This window comes from Canis lupus, chromosome 27, assembly GCF_011100685.1.
Source record: "Canis lupus familiaris isolate Mischka breed German Shepherd chromosome 27, alternate assembly UU_Cfam_GSD_1.0, whole genome shotgun sequence".
NCBI classification, from domain to species: domain Eukaryota; kingdom Metazoa; phylum Chordata; class Mammalia; order Carnivora; family Canidae; genus Canis; species Canis lupus.
This window is the reverse complement of record NC_049248.1, coordinates 7455013-7482042: the sequence shown is the minus strand read 5'-3', so window position 1 is coordinate 7482042 and position 27030 is coordinate 7455013. Positions and strand designations below refer to the sequence as shown.

The following is a 27030-nucleotide window of genomic DNA, read 5'->3' as shown; positions in this document are numbered from 1 at the left end:
CCTTGGGCCGAGGGGTGGGTAAGAAATGGGACAAAGGGGAGCTTTTGTTGGTCTGTATATTTCTGTATTGTTGGAAAGTTACGTTGTGACAACAATGTATTTGGGCATGATTTCTGCACTTTCAAAGATACTATTTAAAATGGAGCCATGAAAAAAAATAAATAAATAAAATAAAATAAAAAAAATAAAATGGAGCCATGACTGAAGCAGAAGAGCAGGTCTTAGATTTCTATGTTCCTCACAACAAACTCGATCTGGCCCATTCCAGATCTAGAAGGACACTTCCTGTAAGCATGTGCTGCCATCCTGTACCCTGACAGCAGTTATAGGGACACCACACGCTCGAGCTCAGCCCAGACCAGGCCTTGCAATTCTTCTTACAGAGCCTTTGAGATTAAGACTGTGTGCTGTGCTGCTTTAAGCTATGGTTGGATTTCAGACACCAGCTAGCTAATACAGAAGACAGGGCAGTGCCTCTGTGAACCTTTCAGATGAAAGGAGCAGGGTGTCATATACCCTATTTGTAGGTAGGATGGTTCCTTGTTTAGGGACCTGGTTCCAGGGAGAATGGAGGTTCTAGGAGTGTCTGGGTCCCGTGGGAATGTGAGGGGACGGTGTCGAGAGATTTTCAGAGTCAGGGAGATAACCCAGGACCCAGATTGCTAATGAGCCCATGGACTCTGTGTGTGAACCTCCCTAGCTTTCAAAACGAGGTGCAAGGGGGCTCCAACTCCCCGTGAGTCTCTGGCTGGTACATCATGGGAAATAAATGGCAAATGCCCTCAGTAGACAACCCCAAAAGAGAAGAACTATGATTTTGTGTTTCACTTAGCTTCTATTTTGTTTGAAAACTGGTTTCTTTTGTGGAGGGTCAGTTTCTTCATCTAGAAAATGAAGGAAAACCCAGGCTTTCCCTTTCTAGGAGGGGTGTCCGCAGCAGGGATCAAAGGAAGGGAGGGGACCCAATTTGGAATCCTGGTTGACAGCAGCTCTCACTTTAAAAGGCCACAAGAGACCTCTGGCCTCAAGAGGAAGCTCCATAACCTGGCTGCACCCCCAATTTGGAAGTACCCTGCTTCCTTCTTATTTGCCTGGCACACTCTTTGGTGTTCCTCAAGAGGCAGCTGCGATGTTACCTCCTCCAGGAAGTCTTTCTGAGTCTCAGGGTGAGTGCCTCCCCCCTCTCCCGGCCAACCAGGGGTTCTCTCAGTACTTAGTTCTTATCTCTGCCACTAGAGTCCTAATCTCATGTTGCCTGCCTATCTTCTTCCACTGAGTCTTCATCAGTGCTCTGGCAGGGCCTGTATCTGCATGTCCCAGGACTGTTCCTCCCAGGAGGCACTGGAAGCTGGAAGCCAGGAAGCGGCCTGTGGTGGGTGGGTGCGTGGGGGGCACCGTGGCGGACACCACCTCTCTCCCCTGAGGCTCAGGGCCTGGGTTGTATGGCTGTGCCTCCTTGGGATATGTCTCTGGGCTTTCTCCCTGACCCTTCCCTTTCTGTGTCCTCACTGCTTACACTTCACTCTTTATCCTCTTGCTGGATTAAGTCTGGAGCAGAGATTTTGGAGGAGAAACACAGCCCCTACCAGTGAGCTTTTTCCTTCCTTCCAGGGCTGGTGTAGCCTTGAACTGTGCCCAACTTCTCCCTCCCTGACACCCATGCTGCCCACATCCCTCCCTGTTCCCTCAGGGCCTGCTGTCCCTAATGCTCCTTGGGCTCCATCCAGGTCTGTGCCCAAGTGCCCTGCCTGGCCCCTGTGCTGCCTCTCAGTGACCACATTCCTGCAACCCCGTGACCACAATAGGGGACATTACACATTCCTGGCCTGGCAGCCTATGGTGTGGTATAAAAAAGAACAGAATGTCCCAGGGCCCCGCCCAAGCTTCAGCTTCACCTGCACCTGCGTCCCTCCCTGGCCTGGACAAGGTAGAGGGTGGGAGTGGGGAGTCAGGAGGGCAGAGGATGGAGCAGGGAGGGTGGGCTGAGGGGCGCTCTGTACTCCAGAGCCCAGTGGGGCCAGGAGGTGTTCCCAGTTTATTGAGCAGGGAGGAGGCTTGCAGATACCCCTTCTTCTTCTACAAGACCTGGGGGTGAGGCTGACCCTCGGGTGCCTTTGGAAGGAGTCCTCAGGGAGGGGCCCCAGCTCCTGGAAGCCCACTTGGGGCTTCTTCCCCCTTGATCTCCTGCCAGGGAGGGGAGATTCCCTTCAAGGCTGGCTCCCTCCACTTCAAAGGCCTGGTCCCCACCCCTCTGCCCCTCCAGCAACTCTGCCCTCCCCTCCCAGGCCTCCATCCTGTCCTCCTCTGTGGGTCTCCCTTTATCTGCCTTCCCTGTTCTCCTGGTCTCCCCCCAATCTTAGTCCCTCTCATTTGGGCTCTGTTTCTTTGTTTTAGGCTCCCAGCTTGGTGTTTAGGATTCCTCTTCTTGTCCAAGATCTCTGGCCCTGCCCTGTCAGACTGTCTCTGGCCTCCTGGTCTGTCAGCCCCTTGCCATTACTTTTGGTTGGGGGGAGGCCTCTCGCCCCCTCCAGCCCTGAACTCCCTGGGCATCTGCCCTCAGGAGTTCTCCTCCCCTTGGAGAACTCTCAGCTCTGACTCCTCCTTGGCCCCTCCTCCTGCCCTGCTCACCTTTAATTGAGATGCTAATGAGGCTTCTGTCGCTTCCATCCCAGCCTGGCGGGCGGGCTCCCCAGACTGCCCGCTGCACCTGTCAGGTGAGGGGGAGGAGAGGCTCGGCTGCCAGATTCAACTGGAAAGGAACCAGTCCCAGTCCAGCCACAACCTGGGAGCTGGGAGCAGGAGGCAGCCCAGACCTCCTGGAGCCCTTCTGTCCCTGGGACAGAGAGGGAGTCAGGACACAGCTGAAGGCGAGGGCCAGGGACGCAGGAGAAGAGCCCACCTAGACTGAAAGGGGGTGACTCAGGGAGAAAGAGGAAGAGAGGCAGGATCAGAGAGCCTGGCACACAGACAGGAGACAGGCCAGGAAGAAGAGAGCTGAGAAAGAGACCCAAAGAAAAGCAGAAAACAGAGAGAGAGAGAGAGAACCTGAGCTGGGACACAGGTCTTGCAGGAAGGAGACTGACAGCTGAGGAGACAGACAGGGAGGTGCTGGGACAGAACCCCAAAGGGTGGCTTCCCAGGGAAGCCCAGCAGCAGCTCTTCTGCCCGGACTCCAGCAGGTCAGCCAGCTCTGGGAAGGTGGAGGGAGCGAGGGAGGGGCGGAGAAGGGTGGGCTCCAGGCGGGATGGGGGCCTGGCCAGTAGCCTCCCTCTGGGTCGAGGTGATAATGGGAGAGGCACCAGAGCTCAGAATGCAGCACTGACCCCGACCCTCCATGACCCCTGCTCCCCAAGGCTCATGAAAGGAGAGTGTCGAGAGGAGGAGGGGCTGGGCCCCAAACCCGCGGCCCCCCAGCAGCCCACAGAGGAGGAGGAGGCCCTGATCGAGTTCCACCGCTCCTACCGGGACCTCTTCCAGTTCTTCTGCAACAACACCACCATCCATGGTGCAATCCGCCTGGTGTGCTCCAAGCACAACCGCATGAAGACGGCCTTCTGGGCCGTGCTGTGGCTCTGCGCCTTCATCATGATGTATTGGCAGTTCGGCCAGCTGTTCGGGGAGTACTTCAGCTACCCCGTCAGCCTCAACATCAACCTCAACTCCGACAAGCTTGTCTTCCCTGCTGTCACCATCTGCACCCTCAACCCCTACAGGTCAGTCCATCCACCAATCTCTCTGCCACCTCCCAGGGTACCTGGGACACAGGAGGCAGACCTGTAGACCCACAGACCTGGAGAGGGGTAGGAGGTGGCGAGATGGGGACCAGGGCTGGCGGCTCTGGCCAGCGGGGGTGGGGGTGGGGGGCCCTCCTCGCATGGCTTATCCAGAGTGTGGTTGGTTGTTGGGCCAACGTAGCCCTCCTCTTCCCTTCTCCCTTCCCTTCTGCCTCTCACAAGTGGGAAGGAGTGCTGATGAAGTGAGATGCCGATAAACTCCAAAGGGCAGGATAGAGATCATTCCCATCCCTTCCCCGAAGCAAAAGGAGGGCGAAAACAGGCCTCCTCCACCCTGAGAGAAGAATGTGATGAAGAGGTGAAGGGGTTGCAGGTGCTGTGGTGGTGGGTGGGGGATGGGAGCTGGCAGGGACTGCCCCCCTCCCAAGTGTGTTGGTCTTGGTGTAGAAGGGGAGTTTGTTTCAGAGAAAACAAGGTGGGGGTGGTGGCAAAGCAGTCTGAGAGCACTAAGGCTAGGGGTAGAGCCAGAAGGAGACCAGGATAGGATAGAAAGCAGACCCTGCCCCCCCCCATTCCAGTGGTTCCTCCCAAAGCCCCAGTTGACCCCTGCTGGGCTGTACAGCTAACCTGCCTGGGTGCCTGACCTTTAAGTGCTCAGGTGTGTCCAACAGTTTTGGGTTTCATCAGTGCCCTTTGCCAACTTTTCTCTTGGAAGCCAGAGGGGACGGTAACCATGGAGAAGAAAGGAGGGCAGGGTTAGGTGTTCATATATCCTTTTGATTTGTATTCACTCGGTCATGCAACACCTTTGGGGCACTTGAAGCATGCCTGACACGGTGCTAGGCACTCGGCAAATGAGATCATTCATCGTTCATTCCTTCTTCACTGAAGGCCAGGTACTTCGCTAGGTTCTGGGGGCTGGAAGATAAAATAAAGTAGAGACAGGCGGCACAAATAACAGGAGGACCAAAACACAAAACAAACGAAAAAACCAAAGCAGCAGGAGGACAGGGTGGTCAGTATAATAAAGACTGTGAGAGGCACAGTCTCTGCCTTCAGGGAGTGTAAGATTTCTGAGTGCCTGCGGGTGTGACCGTATGTGTGTGTGTGTGTGTGTGTGTGTGTGTGTGAGCAAACACTAGGTATATGTGCGATTACGGATGATGGAGATTGGTCACATACCAGGGGCGGAGGCCCCCCATGCATTCTATTGTGTCCAGGGGTGTGTCATGGGCCTAATAAGGGTTAGGACGTCCTGTGCTGCAGAGAAAACACTGCTGGCCATTTCAGGGATTGGCCTCCATATGCCCTCCTGGCCAAAGACCCACTTTCTGAGAAGCTGCTTCATGCACCAGATGCTGCTAAGTACTCTGTAGCACCCCTAACTCTCTCAGCAGCCCCAAGAGGCAGGGACTATTATCTCTATTTTACATTGGAGGAAACCAAGGCAAAGACAGTCAAGTCACAAGGTCACCGAGATAGGGACTGAGTTGCGGCTCACCCTCTGTCTGATTACAGACCCTTGCCTCTTCTTAATACCCCAGGTGCGGGACATGGAATATATGAAGTTTGTAGTCAAATATTTACATCTCATTTCCAGGCTCTCCTTTCTCTCCCCCAACCCCCGCTCATTTTTCTTTCCTGGTGCCCTGGGCCTTTGCTTCTCTTCCTCTTGACACTCTGCTGCTTCCCTGCCCTGATCTTTCCTCCACTTATTCCTCTTCACCCCTTTGGACCATGGTGGAGGGGTGGGACACTGGGACCACCCTGAGCCAGCAGGGAGGGGAAGGCAGGCAGGTGGGAGGGACTACAGGCTGGGTAGCAGGCTCTCCATAAATATTTGTGCTTGGGAGACATGAGTGGGAGACAGAGAGGGCAGGGCTCCATCTGTTGACACCTGCCTGTAGATAAACTGAGGTCCTGCAGGGTCCAGGGTCATGGGCAGTCCAGGAAAAGGCCCCAGGGAATGAGACCAGAGCTACAGGCTGGGAGGGAGGTGTCCACACAGAAAGAATCTCACCTGCATGACTGGCAGCTGCAGGGCTTAGCAGAGGAGCGCACACTCAGGACAGGAGGGGAGTCAGGGAATGTCCCCTAGCACAGGAACGATGTTGAACACCACATGCTGCCCCTACTGCTTTATAAGCACTGTCTCATTGAATCCTGCCAATTCCATGAATAAGAAATGATTATTATTTCCATTTGGAAAGGGAGGTGAAATAATTTGAGCAAGGTCACATAGCAAATAATAAAGAAATAACAACAATGATAGCTAACACTTCATGGCACTAAATGTGCACCGGATAGGTTACATTTTATATGAAGTTATTTAATTATCACAAGAGACATCTGAAGTAGGTACTAGTATTAGTCCTGCTTTATATATGAGGAGACTGAGGCCCAGAGAGATTAGGTCACCTGCCCAAGCTCACACAGGTGAACAATCACCCAGCCACCCCACCTAGCAGCCACTGCATCTCAGGTTAGCAGCTGAGTCACAAGCTGAATGTGTTTGATTTCAAAGCTCTTTCTTCCTCTGCACTTTAAGGAGGGGCTGGGTGAAGGTGCCACGGGGGTTCAGGCTGCTGGTGGGGCATGCTGGGTGGGGGTGTAGGAAAGAGCAGCAGTGAGATGAGGGATACTCAGGAGTGCTGGAGAGAGGGATCCAGGGTGCTTGGCTCCTGCTCAGGGAGGGAGATGGGGGGGTGGACAGGTTAATGCAGCCTGGTGAGTGGTGACCTGGGTGTGAATCACTGCTGCGGGCTGGCAGCAGGTGCAGGAGATGGGCTAGATGAGTGATCCCTACAGGGAAGCAGCAGGGAAGAGGTGGAAATCAGTGGATAGGATAGGAGAGCTGCTGCAATAACAGGAAAGACGCAAAGTCAGAGTAGGGATGCCCACAGCTGGCAGTAGGTGGTCCACGGCCAGCAGAGATGGAGCCCTTCTGGGCTGCTTTGGAATTTCTGGGAGAGGGGGCAAGGGCCTTCCACACTAAAAAGGGAAGTTCAAAAAAGTCAATGTGAAGGGTCGGCCAGTGCAATCCATTTCTTTTTTCGCCAGTGAAGGGTTTTTTTCATATCCACATCTGAGGAAAACTGAGCCTGAGAACATATTTTTCATCCAATTCTGGGAGAGACTGTGGCGAGACCTCAGGAAGATTTCGAGATTCTCAGACAGCAAAGGAGGTCACAGAATTCCCTTCCTAAGATGGCAAAGCAGAGGCATGGTGCAGGAGTGGGGTGGGGAGGGCTCTGAGCTGGACCCTCTGTCCCTAACCCCTCGAGGTCTGGAGAGCAGGCTCTGCGGTGGCAGGGCTGGCAGGCCCGCCTCTGCCCAGCACGAGAAGGATGCACTCCTTCTCACGTCAGGCCCCTCCTCACCTCCGTAGCAGCTGTCCTTAGAAAGTTCTTCCTTAGGTAGAGCTACTATTGACCCTGTTAGGATGTCTAGCCTCTGACCCTGGTTCTGTCTCTTTGAAGAAACCCTAAAACCATCTCCTTCATCCAATGGCCTAGAGTTCAGGTATGCCTAGGGCAGCAGCACCTGCCGAGGAGCTTGCAAAACCCACTATTGGAGTCTGATCCTTTTAACAAGCTTGTTAGATAAGGAAGGTGATTCCTCTCCCCACCCTTCCCCTGCAGAAAGATGAGAACGTAGAAAGCCTGTAGGCTTTGCAGGTTGCCCCACTGTTATGTGGAGGAGCCAGAATTGGAATCTGCTGGTAGGCTCTGCTTTTTAATTTATTTTTATTTTTTATTTATTTTTTAAAAGATTTTATTTATTTTTCGTGAGAGACACATAGAGAGAGGCAGAGACATAGGCAAGGCAGAGGGAGAAGCAGGCTCCCTGCGGAACCCCAATGCAGGACTCAATCCCAGGACCCCAGGATCATGGGGCTGAGCCAAAGGCAAACATTCAACCACTGAGCCACGCAGGTGCCCCTAGGCTCTACTTTTTTTAAGGCCACAGAGTTACATGGTGGGTAAGTGGCAGGCAGTGCTCCTGTGTCTCTGTGGCCTGCTCTTCTCCATCAAGAATAATGATAATAAAACAGCAGTGGTTGTACAGTGCCTCCTCTGCCAGATATTTGTCCTCGGGACTTTTCATGTATTTGCTCATTCACTCCCCATAACAACTATGAATAGTCCCATTTTACAGGGGATGAAGCAGAGGCAGAGAGGAGAAGTAGCTTCTCCAAGGCATCAAAACAATGGGCAAGGCTCAGACTATGCCTGGAGAGCTGATTAGAGCTTAGTTCCTTGGATGAAATGGTTTCTAGAGCTTTCACCATCCAGGCTGTCCATCCTCGGAACAAGCATTAGTTTGTGAACATCGATTGCTCCTAAAACGTTGCAGCCGGGACTGAATTGAACCTGCAATCTGAGAGCTTGGAGTTGACTCTGGAGGGGCTGACTCTGTCTTCAGGGAGGCTCACAGCTGAGAGGCTTGCCCAAGGGCACCTGCCTGTGAACACAGTGTGGTGAAGGCTGAGCTCCCAGAGGCTGTGAGTGTGGGTCCCTAAGGGCTATTTGTCCATAGCCCCCTGGGAGGCAGGCTGGAGGTGCTGAGACATGGGGGAGAATGAGGCTGAGGAAGGTGCCAAAGAAAGGGAAGTCAGGGCTTCTTGGTGGTCTCTGGAGGAGGGAGGGAGGGGAGTAGGGCCTCAGAGGCACCCTGGCTAGGAGAGGAAGCTACTGAGTTTCCAGGGCTCATCCTGCCTAGTGCTTCGGACTGCTGGCTGAGAATGCTTTACAAGGGTCCTCCTGGCGGGTGGGATGGACAAATCCAAGGGCAAATCCAAGGCTGGGCAAATCCAAGGCTGCCCGGTAAGAAGGGCTTTCCTGTGAGGGCTACTGAGGGGAATGGGGGAGGGAGGAGATGCACACAGGGAGGTGGCTGGGGTACAGACCCCTAAGTCTCTCCATCTCCCTGCTTCTGCTAGTCTGTCCCAAGCAGAGAGAGAGGCTGGAGGGGAGGTGACCAGTGGCAGGGAGAGGAGATGGTGCTGCCCATTCTCGGGTGGTTCTGAGTCCGGAGTGGGAGTAGTGGGAAAAGCAGGGAGCAGGAAGTCAGACAGGCCTGGGTTCAAATCTTGGTTCAGATACTTCCTTGCTAAGTGGCCCTGGAGAAGTTGCCCCGTTGATGGATGGTTCTTAGTTCCCTCAATCGTCAAATGGAGATACTAATGCCTGCCTGACTGAATCGTGTGAGGGTTGGCCCACCCTCCAGCGTAGGGCTGTCTGCCAGCGCACATGGGAGTGGGGGTAGTGGCCATGACAGGGTAGGAGGTCAAGATAAGAAGGACTGCACTGTCTTGCTGAAGCCCCATGTTTGCATTCTTTCTCACCTCTCCAGCCCTAGGTCTCTTACCAGGGCCCTGCTGTTTGCAGAAGATCTGTTATCATTAGTGGGTTTTACCCGGTGGCACTTTTCTTAGTTCTAGGTGTCAACCGAAAGGGGCAGGGAGAGATTTGTTTTCTGGAGGGGTGATATGGGAATGCTCCCTTCCTTAAGGCTCCCCCACCAGAAGGGGAGAAGCTGACCTTGGGTGAGGGGAGCCTGTTTTGTATGGAGCCTGGCCTCTTCTGGAGGTGGGAGGTGGGAGGTGGGAGGTGGAGTCCCCTCAGAGGCCTATCAGGAAGAGGTAGGCAGGAGCTGAATAGGAGGGGGCCAGTGAGGGGAAAACTGGCATAGGGACAGCCTGTGAGGTTGGTCTGTAGGGAGGAGCAATGTAGCTAGAGAAGGTGATGGACCAACTCTGAGTCGGTGATGAGGATGAGGGAGGTGCACAGAGGAGCCCGAGGCAGCTGAGGGTGATGTGGAAAGGGAATGCTCAGCTAGACATGTGGTGGCTCATGTGAAAACAACTCCAGCCAGTGTGGGACACCTGGATTCTTCCTATGTGACCAGGAGAAAGAAGTTGAGTTTCCTGGGCTTCATTCAGGCTTCTGTCCGCGTCTTCCTGATATTCAATGGCCTCTTCATTTTGTGTTTCTCACTGAACCTCCTGAGAGTTTCAGGTGGTATGCAGATCTAGTGTTATGCCCATTTCACAGATGGGGAAACTGAGGCGGGATTCAGAAAGGGTGAGTTACTCACCAACATTGCCCAGCTAGAAGTATGTAGCTGGAATACCAGGACCCACACCCAGTTAATTCTGGCTCCAGTGCTCCTTCTGGGGCAACTTGCCAACCTCTTGAAATAGCCAGAGCCAGCAGGAACAGAGTGGAAGGCAGCGTGATGGATCGAGTGCTTTCTGACATGGTTCCTGGCTCTGTAACCTTGAACTAGTCACCTGCCTAAGGTTTTTCACCAGTAAAAAGGAAGGACAATAGTATTCGCTTACAGTGGCTAATAGTTTGCTGAATTACACTGAAGATTACATGAAATCATTTGAATTCTGATACCACAGTGCCTGGCTCAGAGTAAGTGCTCAATAAAGACCAGCCGTTTTCTGCCACCCTCTTATTTTATTTTAAAAGATTTTATTTATTTATTCATGAGAGACACAGGGAGAGAGGCAGAGACACAGGCAGAGAAGCAGGCTCCTTGTGGGAGCCCACTGCAGGGAGGATCGCACCCTGAGCCGAAGGCAGACGCTCAACCTCTAAGCCACCCCGGCATCTCTCTGCCGTCCTTTTAATTACCAATCATAAGCAAGTATCTGGGAATGTCAAACACATACCTTTGTCCTGAGCTACTTTTTCTGAGGGGATGCAGGGGTAGCCGGAGCTGATACCTGGGCCCTTGCCAGCTAGACTTTATGAAGGAGAGAGAAACAGAGCCAAGTGGAGGAGACAGTGAGGGTATGGCCTAGAGACTGGTTAATGTAGCTGCACATTAGGGCCCCTGGGGTTCTTGTAAAACAACCTTATTTGGGGCCCGCCCTTTCCCACGAAACCTGAATCTCTGGCAGTGCCTGCCACACACAGGTATTTGACTTTTTTCTTTTCTTTTCTTTTCTTTTTTTTCTTTTCTTTTTTTCTTTTCTTTTCTTTTCTTTTCTTTTCTTTTCTTTTCTTTTCTTTCTTTCCTTTTTTTTCTTTTCTTTTTTCTTTTCTTTTTTTCTTTTTTCTTTTCTTCTTCCTCCCTCCTTCCCTCCCTCCCTTCCCCTCTCTCTTTCTTTCGTTCTTTCTTTTTTTGAGAGACAGAAAGAGAAAGTGTGAGTGAGGGGAGGGGCAGAGGAAGAGAGAATCTAAAGCAGGTTCCATGCCTAGCACAGAGCCTGATATGGGGGGGGGGGGGGGCCTTGATCTCACCACCATCATGACCTGAACTGAAATCAAGAGTCACTCAACCAACTGAGCCACCCAGGCACCCCTGGACTTTTTCTTTAATTGAGGTATGATTGACAAATAATACCGCGCACAAATCTTAAGTCCTCACTGAGGTTTGCCAATCAAGATCCTGAACATTTCCATTACGTGGTGGCCCAGGTAATGGAAGTCCATTCTGAAGTCCATTCTCCATCTCCCATGGTCATTCTTTGACTTTCATCATCATCAATTAGTTTGACCTGTTCTCAGGCTTCCTATGAAGGATATCACACAATGTGAATTTTGGTGTTTTTCTGCATGTGTCTGGCTCAACTCACTCATTTCACTGAACTTAATGTTTCTATAATTCTCTCATGCTTTTTGCCTGTATCAGCCTCCTTTTTTGCTGAGTGGTACTGATGGACCACTCCATCAAGCCTTTGGCTATTTCAAGCCTTTGGCTTGAAGCCTTTTGGCTATTATGAATAAAGGCCTTTCAAACCTTTTGGTTATTATGAATAAAGGTGCTATGAACGTTCAAGTACAAGTCTTTATATTTTCATTATGCTTGAATAAACAGCTAGGAGTGGACTCGAGTAAAATATCCAGAAGTGAAATTGCTGGGTCATAAGGTAGAAACATGTTTAACTTTATAAGAAGCTACCAAATGTCCCTTGGCTGTGCCATTTTAGGCTCCCACCAGCTGTAACTCCAGCTGCTCGCCATTCTCACCAGCTGCAACTCCAGCTGCTCTCCATTCCCACCAGCATTCGACCTTGTCAATCTTTTAGGTTTAGCCGGTTTTTTGGTTTTGTATTTTTTTAAAGTAGGCTCCATGCCCAGCATGGAGCCCAATGCAAAGCTTGAACTCAGGACCTGAGATCAAGAGGTGAGCTGAAAACCAAGTCTTATGCCTAATGGACTGAACCACTCAGGCACCCCTAGGTTTAGCTTTTCTAATGGATGTTAAGTGGTACCTCATTCTTTTTTTTTTTTTTTTTTTTTTCAGAAGTCTGCCTTTTTAAAAATTTGTATTTTTCATTGAAGTTTAGTTGATGGACAATATTCTGTCAGTTTCAGGTATATACCATAGTGAATCAACCATTATGGTTTTATTTTACATTTCCCCAGGACTAATTACATTGAGCACCTTTTCTTGTGTTTAGTGATTATTTATATATATCTTTTGGTGCCTTTTTACTTTTATTATTTTTTTGTTTTGTTTTATTTTTGGTTCATTTAAAAACAATTTGTCTTTTTGCTGATTTCTAAGAGGTCTATATTTCAGGATAAGTTCTTCCTAAGGTTTTATTTTATTTAAATTCAATTAATTAACATAAAATATATTACTAGTTTCAGAGAGAGTTTAGTCATTCATCAGTTGCTTCCTTAGATATTTTTTATTCCAAAAATATTTTCTTACCTCAAGGTCATGAAGATATCTTCGATGTTTTCTTGAATCTTTTTTTTTTTTTTTTAAGATTTTACTTATTTATCCTTGAGAGACACAGAGAGAGAGAGGTGGAGACATAGGCAGAGGGAGAAGCAGGTTCCCGCAAGGGTCCCAATGCAGGACCTGATCCCAGGACACCAGGATCATGACCTGAGCTGAAGGCAGATGCTAAACCACTAAGCTACCCAGGTATCCCTGATGTTTTCTTCTTCTTCTTCTTCTTTTTTTTTTTTTCCTCATGTTTTCTTCTGGAATATTTCTGGTTCTGAAATTTATGTTTAGGTCTATGATCCAAACTGACTTAATATTTGTGTATAAACTGAGGTAGAAGTTGAGTTTCCTTTTTAAAAAATCTTCTCAATACAGCAGATGGTTGTTCCAGCACCATCTGTTTGAAAAAATTATTTTCCCCATTGAATTGGTGTTTTGGTCAAAACTCAGTTGACTGCATACTGTAAGTTTATTTCTGGACTTTATTGTGTTCCACGAATCTATCGCCTACCCTTACATAAGCATTACATAAGCATTACACTGTTTTGATGACTGTGGCTTCACAGTGAGTCTTGAAGTGAGGTAAAGTACTCCAACTGTGTTCTTTTCCAAAATTGTTTTGAGGGGTGCATGGCTGGCTCAGTTAGAAGAAGAGTATGTGACTCTTGATTTCAGGGTTCTGGGTTTGAGCCCCATCTTGGGTGTAGAGATCACTTAAAAATAAATAAAAACAAAATTGTTTCGTCCACTCTACATTCTTTCCATTTCCACATACATCTTAGAATCAGCCTGTCAGTTTCTTCAAAATGTCTGCTGAAAAGTTGATAGGGATTGTGTTGAATCTCCAGACCAATTTGGAAGACATGAGAACTACACAGAATTTCTGACTCATGAACTCATGTAACTCTCCATTTGTTCTGGTCTTTGAGTTCTCTCAGCATGATTTTCGGGATAAAGTTCTTGCCAGTCTTTCATTAAATTTATTCCTAGTTCTTGATGTTGTTTATGGTATTGTTCTGTGATCTCAATTTTCCATCTTTTTGTTGCTGTTTTGTAGAAATACTGTTAATTTTTGTGCATTGGTTTTTGTATCCTACCACCTTGATGGATTTAAGAGTTCTAGGTGTGGTTGTTTGTTTCGTTTTGGTAGATTCCAGCCATAAGGCACTGCTACGACGGATTTTCACGATGGAGATGGTAATAGGGCCTGCACCGAGAAGGAATGTGATGATTTACACTGGACAGTGTTTAACTTCTGGTGTTTGGGCCCCACCCATCACTTATTAAAACTGAGTCTTCGATGGGGAGGGGCCGTGCAGCATCTATAGTTTCAGAGTTCCAGGCTAAATTCTAGAAGTGCAGCGAGGCACCTCTAATTTAGAAGGTGTCAGCCAGGTGGCAGGCGGGCCCAAAAGCCTACCCGGGGGGAGGCTGAGGAGCCCCGGGCGGGATGACCCGACGGCGGCGCAGGACCAGGCCACACCCTCTCCCGCCTTGGGCAGGGGCAGGCGAGTTCCGGGTTCCCTTCCCGGCCTGGGCGGGGTGGGGGGCGGGAGGAGGGCGCCTCTCGCCTCTCGTTTCGGATAAACAGGCCGCAATAAATGCCGTCACCGCCGGGGCTCACCGTCGCCTCCCCTGCCCCCGCGGATCACCTTGTCTATACTCCCACGCCCCCCCGCCCTCCGAGAGGCCCTGCAGACACCAGAGCTATTCCTCGCGGGCTTCTCCACGATGAGCCGACCTCACCGGCTTCAGGCGAGGAAACTGAGGCCCTGAGGGGCCGGGGACTCGCGCGAGGCCGACCCCCAGCCCGAGCGTCTTCCATCGCCGCTTCCAGGTACACGCAGGTTAAAGAGGAGCTGGAGGAGCTGGACCGCATCACCGAGCAGACGCTCTACGACCTGTACAAATACAACTCCTCCAATACCCTGGGGGCCCACCCCCGCGGCCGTCGCGACCTCCGGGAGCCCTGGCCGCACCCCCTGCAGCGCCTGCGGGTCCCGGCCCCGCCCTCCGGGGCCCGCCGAGCCCGCAGAGCCGCCTCCAGCGTGCAGGACAATAACCCCCAAGTGAACAGGAAGGACTGGAAGATCGGCTTCCAGCTGGTGAGGCCCCGCCCCCGGCCCCGGCCCCGCCCCCGAGCCCCGGCCCCGCCCCCGAGCCCCGCCTCGGCGTCCGGGCCCTGCAGTTCCGCCCGCGCCCGGGACTGCGCTCCCTTTCCGGACTCCGCCTCTGCTGCCTAGCAACGGGGGGCGGGACCTCCTCGCCCCGCTGGCAAAATACAGTAGTTACAGAACGAAATATCAGCTCTGTGTGCGCGGGCACGTGGGGCCTCCTGGCCAGGGCCTCTGTGGGAGCCTCCCAGGGGCCCAAGTCACATCCGCTGTGGAGAAAGCACGTTTCCGAATCGTCAGCCTCCACTGGTGGGACCCCGTGGGGACCACCGGTAGGGAACTGGGGCTCTGCCGGCCTAAGAGAATAAGGAGACAGGAAAAAGAGATACTTTATTTTTTTTTTAAAGACTTTATTTAGTCGTGAGACACACACAGAGGCAGTGGGAGAAGCAGGCTCCATGCAGGGAGTCCGATGTGGGACTCGATCCAGGGACCCCGGGATCACGCCCTGAGCCAAAGGCAGATAGATGCCCCACCCCTGAGCCATCCAGGTGCCCCGAGAAAGAGAGACTTTAAAAAAACAGTTTTAATAAAAAAATAAGGGAGAATAAGCGGAAGTGGGAGCATACCAGAGGAAAGAAGAGAGACCCTCTTTGGGGAGAGTGGACTATACAACCAGGAGACCGGGGTGCTGTCCTCGCTCAGTTGCTGGGGCAAACCTCTTGATTCCTCTGTCTTCCCATCAGTAAAATGGGGGAGATGGAGGGTTGCCCCACCCTCTTGCAGAGGCTGTATAAATGACCCACAAGGTGTGTACAGCTCTGGGTCTCCTTGGCAGACCCCCCCCCCCCCCCTCAAGCCCATGCTTTCCTGGTCCTCTCTCCTCTGGGTTCCAACTTCTCTGTGCCTCCTGTTCTGCCCCACTTCTGGCACCCACCCCTGTGTATCAGTCCTCAGGACCCCAGACCACTCCTTCTTTGACCTCAGCCTGCCCTGCAGCCTGTCCCCTGCTCCTGGCCCCCTGACACTCTGTGGTTTCTGTGTCTAGTGCAACCAGAACAAATCGGACTGCTTTTACCAGACTTATTCGTCAGGGGTGGATGCAGTCAGGGAGTGGTACCGCTTCCACTACATCAACATTCTTTCAAGACTGCCAGACACTTCTCTATCCTCGGGGGAGGACATGCTGGACAACTTCATCTTTGCCTGCCGCTTCAACCAGGCCTCCTGCAATCAAGCGTGAGTCCCTCCCGCCTGGTGGTGTGCTCCCCACGGGGTCTCCTTCCCAAAGCCAGCCTGAGGCTCTTATGGGCAGCACCCAGGAAATGCTCAGTGCAGGGAGCAGGGGGAAGCATCTACTTCAGGTCCAGACTTCTGTCCCATGGGTTATCCTGCAGGGCTGGGTCTGAGTGAGGCAGCCTAATATATGGATGCCCTGGGAAGGCTGGAGTTGAAGTCTGGCTTTGAGACTCCAATGGCTGGAAGCCTGCATCTCCATCTTTCTAAGGCCTCTTTGTCACTAGCACCAAACTCCAAAGTGCCTGGAAGGTCATCCTCTCAGATGAATAATGGTTTGGTGGAAATAGCATGGATTGAATGAGGGAGTGAATTTGAGTTCTTGCTCTGGCTCTATAACTTCCCAGCCAGGTGACTCCGGGCATTTCACATCACTCTTCATAGCCTGTTTCTTTGCAAAATGGGAAGAAAATGAGATTCGTTCAATGTTCATTCAACAAATACTGTTTACTGTCTCGGCTATGTGCCAGTCACTGTTCTAGGCATTTGGGATACATTGAAAGGGAAAAATGTATAATAAGTGCCTTTTGGCACTTCTACTCAAGGGAAGAAAATATTAATTACACCTGTCTCCAAGTTCGTGTGATAAGTGTGAGGGCATTTTGTAAACTGTAGTGAGAAGTGGGTCTCATTGTTCTTGAACTCAAACAAATTCAAACAAGTGAATGTGGCTTCCCCTAGACCACCAGGCCAGCCCTGGCTAAGGATCCTTCCCACTGCGTTGCACTGCCCACCAGGCATTCCCTCTGATAGAACTCGTCATAATCTCCTTGCAAAGAAGTTGTGGCAGCTGGCAGCTCTCTAAGGCCGTAGCCTCCGGCCCCTCCTACCCCTGCCTTCCCTTTCTGTTCCTTGATGTTCACGTTTTCAGGCGCCATCTCTCTGCCTCTGCCTGGCTGAGAAAGGGTACTAAGGCAGCATCTCCACTCTCTAGGGGCCCTTCCCTCTCATGTCACTACGGAATGGCAGCAGGGCCAGGTGTCACCTGCTTCTGCCTCCACCCTCACCTCACACACACACACTCAGGCCAGCACACGGTTTTGTTTCTGTCTCTAGTCTTCATGTTTGTTTGAAGACCGGAGCTACCTGCTGGGAAGCTCACACCTGCCTCAAGTATCTCTAAATGTCACCTTCCCAGCCCTGTGCTCCTACCTCCCCATCAACGGAAAGTCCATAGTTCATGGCTGTCTTGACGGTTAAATCACTTCCTTGGCTCAGAGCCTCGTCATTTCTCACCTGGCTTATTATAATCTCCTTACCTCCCATTGTCTTTCTGACTCCAAATCCTGTCTTTATTCTGCAATTCTCCCAATTAGCTTAAAATACTCCGTGGTCTCTCATGGCCTTTGGAATCGAGCTGAAACTCACAATAATGGCTTCTCTCTGGAATCTTTTCTCTAATAACAGCTTGATTGAGATACAACACACCATAAAATCCATCCTTTAAATGTATACCATTCAGTGATTTTTAGTATATTCACAGAATTGTGCAAGCGCTATCTAATTTTAGAACATTTTCCTCACCCCAAAAAGAAGTCCTGCACCTACTAGCAGTCACTTCATATTCTAACCCCTCAACCCTGCCCAAGCGCTGGAAACCGGAAGTCTACTTTCTATTACCGATTGCCTATCATGGACATTTCATATAAATGGAGTCATCCTCTATGTGGCCTTTTGTCTCTGGCTTCTTTCACCCAGCACAATGTTTTTAAGACCCATCCATGTTGTAGCATGCATCAGCACTTTATTCTTTCCCTCTCTCTCTCTCTCTCTCTTTTTTTAAGATTATCTATTTGAGAGAGATGGGGGAGGGGCAGAGGGAGAGGGAGAGAGAATCTTCAGGCAGATTCCCTACTAAGTGTGGAGGCTGACATGGGGCTTGATCCCACAACCCATGAGATCACAACTTGAGCTGAAGTCAAGAGCCAGACACTGAGTCACCCAGGCGCCCCAGCACTTATTCTTTTTATGGCTGGATAATATTCCATTCCATTGTATGGCTAGCCCACATCTGATGTATCTGTTCCTCAGTTGATAGACATATGGGTTGTTTCCACTTCTTCTTGACTATTATGAATAATGTTATTATGAACATTCCTGTACAAATTTTTGGAGGGATGTATGTTTTTACTTCTCTGACACATACACCTGGGAGTGGAATTCTGGGTCATAGGGTAATTCTGTATTTAACATTTTGAGGAACTGTCAGACTGTTTTCCAAGTGACTGTCGTCCCATTTTTACATTCCCCCCTCAGTGTATGAGGGTTCTAAATTCTCCCCATCCTTCACTTGCTCTTGTCTTTTTGACTTTAGTCAGCTTAATGGATGCTTATAATCTTAATAGCAAACTTACGTAGCTCTAAGTGCTAAGCCCTGTTCAAAGTGCGATTTTATTGTTACAACACACCTGTGAGGTAAATACTGTTATCCTCCCCATTTTGCAGAAGAGGAAACTGTAGTACAGAGAGATTAAGTAACTTGGTTGGTCCCACAGCTAATGCTTGTTAAAGCTAGGGTTCAAGTGTGGGTAGTTTGGGAGTCTGTGCCCCCCCCCCCACCTTTTTTTAAGATTTTATTTATTTACTTGACAGAGAGAGAGAACACAAGCAGGAGGAGTCGCAGGCTGAGGGAGAGGGAGAAACAGACTCCTTGCAGAGCAGGGAGCCCGACACAGGGCCTGGAACCATGACCCGAGCCGAAGGCAGATGCTTAACTGACTGAGCCACCCAGGAGCCCCTGGAGTCTGTGCTCTTAACCATCACATTGTATTGCTTCCCATATATTCTCCCATTATACTGAATGTGTATCTCTTTATATGTGTTTTAGCAAAATGTGTGTGTGACAAGTGGTGGTGTCTCATTTCACCTCTTTTTTTCTTTTCTTTTCTTTTTTCTTTTTTTTTTTTTTTACTAAGCTCTGTTTTTAAGGTCCATCCATGTTGTTCCATCTAATCTGTTGATTCCACCTCCTACATGGAGACCATGGTGTGCATCCATCACATTGTACCTGTCTGTCCCCTGAACAGGGCTCACGGGCCCTTCAGGATGGGCCTCTGTTTGCTTTTGGAGACTTCTCTTCCATCCCTCCCTGAATCCAGCCTTTGCTCTGGAAATGCTGGCTTCCTGGAACTTCCCAGAATGGGCACCAGCACTCCACATCTCTGGGCCTTTGTTCTTTAAGGCCAGTGGAATATTCCAAATCACCTACTTCCATTCTCCTCATTTGACAGATGAAGAGAATAAGCATACAGAAAATGACTTGCTCAAGGCCATCTCAGCAGACCCCTCTCATCACCCCACCCTGAGATCTGACCTTCCTCCTCTCAGCTCCATGTTCACTACTGGTCTCACTGTCTCCTCTAACTCTGTTCTCTCCCATTTCTCTGCTTCATTTGTTCAACCACTATTTATTAACTACCTCCTGTATTGCCTGTATGCCAGGAACTATGCAGTCAACCCAGAGATGATACAGAGATGAATAAGATGTGACCCCTGTCCTCAAGGAGATCACAGTCCAAATGGGGAACTAAGATTTAGACATGTGAGAAGCTAGGGACACTGTCGAAGTCTTCATAATGCAACACAGCGACTCAAGAGAGGTCACAAGGCCAGTGAGGTCAGGTGGCCTGGTGGGAGGAGACTGGGCTAGAAGGTAGATGGCCTGTGTTTGTGTCCCAAGTTGGTCATCACTGTTTGTGTGACTTTAGGTTGTTCCTTGACCTCTCTGAGCCCTGGCTTTCTCTTTTAGAATATGGGGATGATACCTTCACAGGCTGTTGGTTGGAGTGGCTGAGGGAGGTGGATAAAGCTCCCGGGGCTATGTTGGCACATTGTAAGTGATCAGGAAACAAAGGTCACTGAAACTCCTGCTCTCTCTGACCCCCTATGCTTTCCTTTGTGACCCTACTTTCTCCTGGATAGGAATTACTCTCACTTTCACCACCCAATGTATGGGAACTGCTACACTTTCAATGGCAAGAACAACTCTAACCTCTGGATGTCTTCTATGCCTGGGATCAAAAATGGTGAGCAACTCCTCATTCCCAAGGTCCCTGACCTCTTCCTCAGTGCTTCCCCATGCCCTGCTCCCCTACTTCGTGCTCACGTCCTAGAGATGCCATGTGCCTCTGGTCCTCCCCGCAACATGCCTCACTCGATCCCAGAATTGCAATCCTCTCTGGTCTTTGTTCCCCGCAGGCACCGCAGAGCCCACTTCACATGTGAGAGGAATCCTGTCCCAGTTCTGCCTACCCAACCCCGAATCCAGCTCAGGGGTTGCCAAACCCCTATTTGGGTCTTCCTGGTCTTGCCCTCTCCTGGGGCCGTAGAGAATAGGCAGGTGGGAGAGGGGATGTCTGTCCCCGAACACTTGTCCCAGACTTTCCCTGCTCTGCTCCCTCTGCACCCCCAGGCCTGTCCCTGACACTGCGCACAGAGCAGAATGACTTCATCCCGCTGCTGTCCACGGTGACTGGGGCCAGGGTAATGGTGCATGGGCAGGATGAGCCTGCCTTCATGGACGATGGCGGCTTTAACTTACGGCCTGGCATGGAGACCTCCATCAGCATGAGGAAGGCAAGGGTGCTGCCTGGGAGGAGAGCTGCTGGTTGGAGAGGCCAGGGGAGGTGACATGACAGCCTGAAGACTATAGAGGGAGATCATGTAGGGTGTGTCTGGGGCAGGTCTTCAGGAGTAGAATCGGTGGTAGGGGGCTGGCAGCATTAGGGACCTTAGGAGGGACCTGGGATGGGAGTGTTGAGAAGTTTCCAGGACATGTCTAGGGTTCCAGGGCTGCCCTGGAGCCCGTGTCCTTGGGAGTAGCACTGGGATAGGCACATTGGGGGGCCCTTGGAGGGTGTTTTGACATGGCAAGGCAGACAGGAGAGGTTGGGGGGTAGGAGATATAAACCCCCTGGGCTGAGGGTAGACAGTTCAGAAAGGGGCCCTGGCCACATGCTCTGACCTCTGATCTCTGACTTCCTTGTGCACATGGGTTCTCAGGAAGCCCTGGACAGACTTGGAGGCAACTATGGTGACTGCACCAAGAATGGCAGCGAAGTCCCTGTGGAGAACCTCTATCGTTCCAAGTACACACAGCAGGTGAGACTGGCCTGTTTCTGTGGCAGCTGTTTCCCGGGCCAGCACTGTTGGACAGTCAAAAGTTAGAGGTGTGTGTGTGTGAGAGAGAGAGGCAGGTGGAGAGAGGGGTGCGGAGAATTGTTTGTCCTTCCCTCCCCTGTGTCTTCTGGGCAATGCAGGAGGGAGGGTGGGCCTGAACCGCCTTTCCCGTCATTTCCCTCTCCTCCAGGTGTGTATCCGCTCCTGCTTCCAGGAGAACATGATCAAACAGTGTGGCTGTGCCTACATCTTCTACCCATTGCCCAAGAATGCGGAGTTCTGTGACTACAGGAAGCATAATTCCTGGGGTGAGACCGCAGGGAGCCCCTGGCCCACACCTGGGCCCCAGGACTTTCTTAGAGCTGGAGTGCTCCTCTCTGGGACTCCTGGGATGCTAATTGTCTCTCTCTCCTGTGTTCCAGCCATTAGACTCACCGCTCAGTTTCCTCTCACTCTCTCTCTCTCTCTCTCTCTCTCTCCTCTATCCCTGTTCCTCCCTCCCAGCTTCTCTCTGTGTTTTGGCTTCTGTGTTTATAAAGAATGACCCTATTTAAAAATAACTTGCAGCATAAGGAAGGAAAAGCATGTGAGGAAAATCTCCCTTGTTCACTCCACACTCTGCCTGTAGCTTCCTTGTCTCACCAGGCGCTGGGCAAGGCACGAGACAGCTCACTGGGCAGCAGAAGAAAATCCTAGAAGTTCTATGTAGCTATCTAATTCCCTAACCTCTTCTATTTTATATATATTTTATAATGGACCTAATGGATCAATTCTATAGTAGCAAGTATGACATTTATGAATCAAATACATATGTCAGAGATAATAATTTAGGACTTTTAAAATTAAGATTTATTTATTTATTTGAGAGAGAGAGAGTGAAAGAGAGCATGGGGAGAGGGGCAGAGGGAGAGGGAGAGAGGAACCCAAGCAGACTCCATGCTGAGTGCAGAGCCCAACCTGGGGCTCAGTCTCACAACAGTGAGATCGCCACCTGAGCTGAAACCAAGTGTCAGACGCTTAACTGACTGAGCAACCCAGGTGCCGCCAGTTTAAGAATTTTTTTTTACCTACAGGAAGGCACAATCAAAAAAATTTAGAGAGTACTGAAATCCTGGTTTAGGAGTGGACACATCCCTCTTCCTTCCCGCTATAGCTGAGTTATGCTGCATGAAAACTCTGTACTAGGAGGCTGAGGGAGAAAGATAATCCCAAACAAGAAACTAGAAAGTAGGGATGCCTGGGTGGCTCAGTGCTTGAGCATCTGCCTTTGGCTCAGGTCGTGATCCCAGAGTCCTGGGATCGAGTCCCACATCAGGCTCCCCCTTAGGGAGCCTGTTTCTGCCTCTCTCTGTGTCTCTCATGTATAAATAAAATATTTTTAAAAAGAAGAAACTAGAAAGTAGAGTCTTGGCAGTCATGGCACACATGCTCTTACCTGGTGCAGCTGACCATTCCTCCCAAGGTCCTTCTTCTGGGATCCCCCTGGGCCCAGGCTGGTGGCCACTGCTGGAGGAGAGGAGCCTCCACGTATACAAGGGGGCAGGGCAGACCCCGGGGATTTGTGTCTGCCCTCTGGGTTCTGTCCCTGTGGATCTTTCTGCTCCTCCCTTCCCAGGATCTGCTCCGTGTGCATCTCTCCCCTGCCAGCACTTGGTACACCCAGCCTCCTGTTCTCATCTCTCCTACCCTAGGTCAGAGCTCATCGGAGGTGGGGAGAAGTCAGGGGCCATCTGGCTTCCCCATCTCCTTTCTCAGATGAACAAGCTGAGGCCCAGGGGGAAGCCATGATGTGATGTACCCCCTCGGGCTTGCAGAGCAGGGACTCCCCACCCACTGCTGTTCCTCGCTGCCCTCAAACAATGATTTCTAAGTGGCTGCAAGTTTGAGGATCTGTGAGAGAAAAATAACAATGCTCGTTGCTGAGAGGCCTTGAGGATGGGGGAGAGTGTCTGGGGGACACAGTCTGCTGCTTCCTAAGGACTCCTGAGTCCCCAGGGGAAAGGGCCCAGCTGCTCCCCCAGGCTTTACCATTCCAGACACCCAGTCCTGGCAGGTAGAGGGATTTGGGTCAGAAATGGAGGACTTCTAGACTGGACAACTAAAAGTAGCAAGAATGACACTGTACCCTTACTTAGAACTTGACAAATAGAGGATCCCTGGGTGGCTCAGCCGTTTAGCCCCTGCCTTCAGCCCAGGATGTGATCCTGGAGTCCTGGGATCAAGTCCCACATCAGGTTCCCTGCATGGAGCCTGCTTCTCCCCCTGCCTGTGTCTATGCCTCTCTCTCTCTCTCTCTGTGTCTCTCATGAATAAATAAATAAAATCTGTAAAATAAAAAAAAAAGAACTTGACAAATAGGGGAGAGGGGGGATTCATAGAGTCATCGCCCCTCTTTTTTAGGTAACGATTTTATTGGGGTAATTTCTATTTCAGGTAATTCACCCACTTAAAGTGCACAATTTGATTTTAGTATAGTTTTAGTTTTCAGTGTAATCATGGAGCTGTGCAGCAGCCACAGTCAACCTTTAAACATTTCCATCGCTCCCCAAAGAAACTTATTACCCATTAGCAGTCTCTGAGCTCCCCATGCCCTGCACCCACAGCCCCTTGCCTCACCCCTGGAAACCACTAATTAACTTTGTGTCTCCACACGTTTGCCTATTCTGGACATTTCATATGGATGGAACCCTATACTGTGTGGTCCTTTGTGACTGGCTTCTTGTGTTTAGCACAGCATTTTCAAGAGTCGTCCACCTTGTGGCATCTGTCAGTACTCTGTTCCTTTTCATGGCTGAGTAATATTCCAGTGTACAGATCCACCTCTTGTGTTTACACATTCATCAGTTGATAGACATTTGGGTTGTTTCTATTTCCTGTTTCTATTTTGTGTGTGAACATGTGTTTTCAGTTCTCTTGGGTATATACCTACGAGGGGTGTTTCTGGGTCATATCGTAACTCCGTGTTCGACATTTTGAGGAACTGCCCACCTCTTTTCCAAAGTGGCCAGACCATTTCCCAGTCCCAGCAGCAATGTGGGAGGGTTCTAGTTGCTTCACATCCTCACCAGTACTTACTTATTTATCTTTTTAGTGGCCATCCTGGTGGGTGTGAGATGGCATCTTGTGGTTTAAGCTCATTTTTCTTTTTTTTTTTTTTTTTAAGATTTTATTTATTTATTTGACAGAGAGCGCAAGCAGAGGGAACAGTAGAGGGAGAGGGAGAAGCAGACTCTTCACAGAGCAGGGAAGCCTGACACAGGGCTTGATCTCAGACCCTGAGATCATGACCTGAGCCAAAGGCAGATACTTAACTGACCGAGCCACCCAGGTGCCCCTAAGCTCATTTTTCTTACATGACAACTGTTCCCAGTTTTCTTTTCGATTTTAGATTTTTGTCCATATCCTACTCATCTTTACATAGATGTGTCCTAGGTCATTTTTTGGTTTGGTTTTTTTTTTGGTGCTGCCACTCAGGAAGCATCACTATAATGCTACTTGTGACGTGGGAACCTACATATCTTGGGAGATCTCTTGGGTCTAGGGTGGAGAAAGTTGAGGTGCCCCAGGAAAATGGGCACCTCTCTGCACCCACAGGTTACTGTTACTATAAGCTCCAGGATGCCTTTTCCTCAGACCACCTGGGCTGTTTCACCAAGTGCAGGAAACCATGTAGGTGAGTGTCTCCTTCCCCTGAGGTACAGATTGGGCAGCTGGCTACTTGGCTGGGTAGAAGACAGGGTCCTTGGCTAAACCTTTGAGTGGGAGAACCTCACTCCCACTCTTGCTCCTTTCTCCATCCCCAGTGTGACCAGCTACCAGCTCTCTGCCGGTTATTCACGATGGCCCTCAGTGACATCCCAGGTAAAGTGGGGAAGGGGCGGGATAGGGGACGTGTGTGTGTGTGTGTGTGTGTGTGTGTGTAACACCATGGTCTTCTCTGGGTATGTGTAGGGTTGTGTTTAATCCCACACCCAACCCCATAAGCCCGAAGAATATGGGGTGACCCTATTGACACACCCATTCTGTGCCAGGACTGGATCTTCCAGATGCTATCCCGACAGAACAATTACACCATCAACAACAAAAGGTACATCCTACCCTGATCTGGCCAGGGAGGGGAATCCTTGGGAGGGAAAACCAATCTAGGAAGAGGATGTGATTGGAGAAGGGTGTTTGTGAGGGTCTGAGAAATTAATCTATCAACATTTCTTCCTCCCCTCGTTTCGACTCCAAGAAACGGAGTCGCCAAACTCAACATCTTCTTCAAGGAGCTGAAATACAAAACCAATTCGGAGTCTCCCTCTGTCACGGTATGTCTGCAATTCTCTTGAAGGTCTTAGCGGGTGGCTGTCAGGGAAGACAAGGGGGTCCCTCTGTGGGACTGCGGAGGTCTGGGCCTGGAAGGTAGGGGGAACAAGGAAAGATGAGGGGGGCACAGGGGAGGTTGAGAAGGTCGAAAGAAGGGGAGCTTGGCTGGGTGATGAAGTCTCTCTGAGCATGTTGGGAGGGTAAGGTGTGCCCGATGGGTATGACTTAGACAGAAGATGATGGGGGTGTAGTAAGGGCCTCATGGAAGGAGGGATGGGGCTCCTCTTCCAGAGCCCACCCAGAGCCTCTGCCCTAGGGGTCACTGTGCCCTTCCTCCTCACAGATGGTCACCCTCCTGTCCAACCTGGGCAGCCAGTGGAGCCTGTGGTTCGGCTCCTCGGTGCTGTCTGTGGTGGAGATGGCTGAGCTCATCTTTGATCTCCTGGTCATCACATTCCTCATGCTGCTCCGGAGGTTCCGAAGCCGATACTGGTCTCCAGGCCGAGGGGGCAGGGGTGCCCAGGAGGTGGCCTCCACTCCAGCTTCCTCCTTCCCCTCCCATTTCTGCCCCCACTCCACATCCCTGTCCTCATCCCTGCCAGGCCCTGCTATTTCCCCAGCCTTGACAGCCCCTCCCCCTGCCTATGCCACTCTGGGCCCCTGCCCATCTCCATCCAGCTTGGCGGGGGCCCACTCCTCTGCCTATACTCTGGGGAAGCCCTGAGCAGGAAAGAGACTGTCCCTCTCCACCCAAGGCAGGCGCTTCCCCTGGTGGGAGGGGACCAGGCTTGGCAGAATTAAAGAAAGTTTGGGGACTTCCTCTCAGAGCTGCCCAACTGCCTTTGGTGTGAGGGGAGGGAGGCAGGATGGATAAGGGGCTGCAGAAATTGTCTGGCGAACAGGGGCCAAGGAACCTGCCCAGAATTGCTCCGTACCCTTCTGCCCTGTACCCTCTGGTCCTGCCTCTAGAAGACTCTGATTCCCCTTCCCCAGTGCAAACAAATCTGCTTTTCCCTTGGATCAGCCAAGCCAAACTCGGAGGTTGGACAAGGAACCTTCCTAGGAAACCACTGGTGACTGAAACAAAGCACAAGCAGGTGTGCACAAAGGCACGTGCAGGTTTCCTACCCAAAGATGACTAAAGCCAATCCCAGGCCTGGCCATGCTGTTTTCCATGACACGATTGCTCCTCTTCTTGAACTTGAGTGGGGAACCCCACCCAAAAGCCCCCTCTGCTAGTACTTGGGCAATTCCCCTTCCCAGGGCAGGGCCTGGAGCAGACCAGTCTAGTGAAGGCTTGGCCATTCCTAGTTGGCTCCAGGACTCTTCCAGCCTCCTCTACTCTGTGCCCCCACAGAGCCATACCCCAGTGTCTCTGTGTCCTTCATACCTCTGCGTATTTGCTTAAGTTATTTCCTCAGCCTGGAAGCTTTGCACACCATCTGGAGAATTCTTGTGCATCCCTTAGGACCCTGCTCAGACACCACTACTTCTGTGTGAAGACTTCTGCTCCTCTTTATCTTCCCCAGATTTGATCACTTCCCACTCCCCTGGACTTCCACTGCACGGCATAACATCTATTGGAGTGCGGATGTTTCATTATGCTTTCTTGTTCATTTGTGTCTCCCTCCCCAACTAGACTGTGCGCTCCTTGTGGTCAGGGACAGAGTCTTGTTTGTTTATATATCCTCAGGGACTAGCCCAGTGTCCCTCTTAGAGCAAGTAGGCAGGTGCTCAATAAATGTTTGCTGCATAAAGAA

The 27030-nt window shown here is 50.8% G+C and overlaps 1 protein-coding gene across 4 annotated transcripts; it reads left to right on the top strand.

Moving 5' to 3' along the window:
- Positions 1 to 1004: 1004 nt before the first annotated feature.
- Positions 1005 to 27030, top strand: SCNN1A (sodium channel epithelial 1 subunit alpha). 4 transcript variants are annotated; one of them, XM_038576561.1, is made up of 13 exons: positions 1005 to 1166; positions 3354 to 3713; positions 14272 to 14539; positions 15597 to 15787; positions 19766 to 19869; positions 20256 to 20419; positions 20846 to 20944; positions 21153 to 21270; positions 24557 to 24635; positions 24766 to 24823; positions 24994 to 25049; positions 25197 to 25272; positions 25614 to 27030. In XM_038576561.1, the coding sequence occupies exons 2-13, from the start codon at positions 3358 to 3360 to the stop codon at positions 25992 to 25994; spliced, it is 1950 nt and encodes a 649-aa protein (XP_038432489.1). In that variant the 5' UTR covers positions 1005 to 1166; positions 3354 to 3357; the 3' UTR covers positions 25995 to 27030. The 4 variants fall into 4 exon arrangements, with proteins under 4 accessions (XP_038432489.1, XP_038432490.1, XP_038432488.1 ...); XM_038576562.1 differs by lacking the exon at positions 1005 to 1166 and adding an exon at positions 1841 to 1927; XM_038576560.1 differs by lacking the exon at positions 1005 to 1166 and adding an exon at positions 2561 to 2714.

Coding starts and splice junctions, on each gene's coding strand:
- SCNN1A (XM_038576561.1), top strand. CDS start 3,358: ATGAAAGGAGAGTGTCGAGAGGAGGAGGGGCTGGGCCCCAAACCCGCG. Junction 3,714..14,271: donor TGCACCCTCAACCCCTACAG/GTCAGTCCATCC, acceptor CGCCGCTTCCAG/GTACACGCAGGTTAAAGAGG. Junction 24,824..24,993: donor GGCCCTCAGTGACATCCCAG/GTAAAGTGGGGA, acceptor ATTCTGTGCCAG/GACTGGATCTTCCAGATGCT.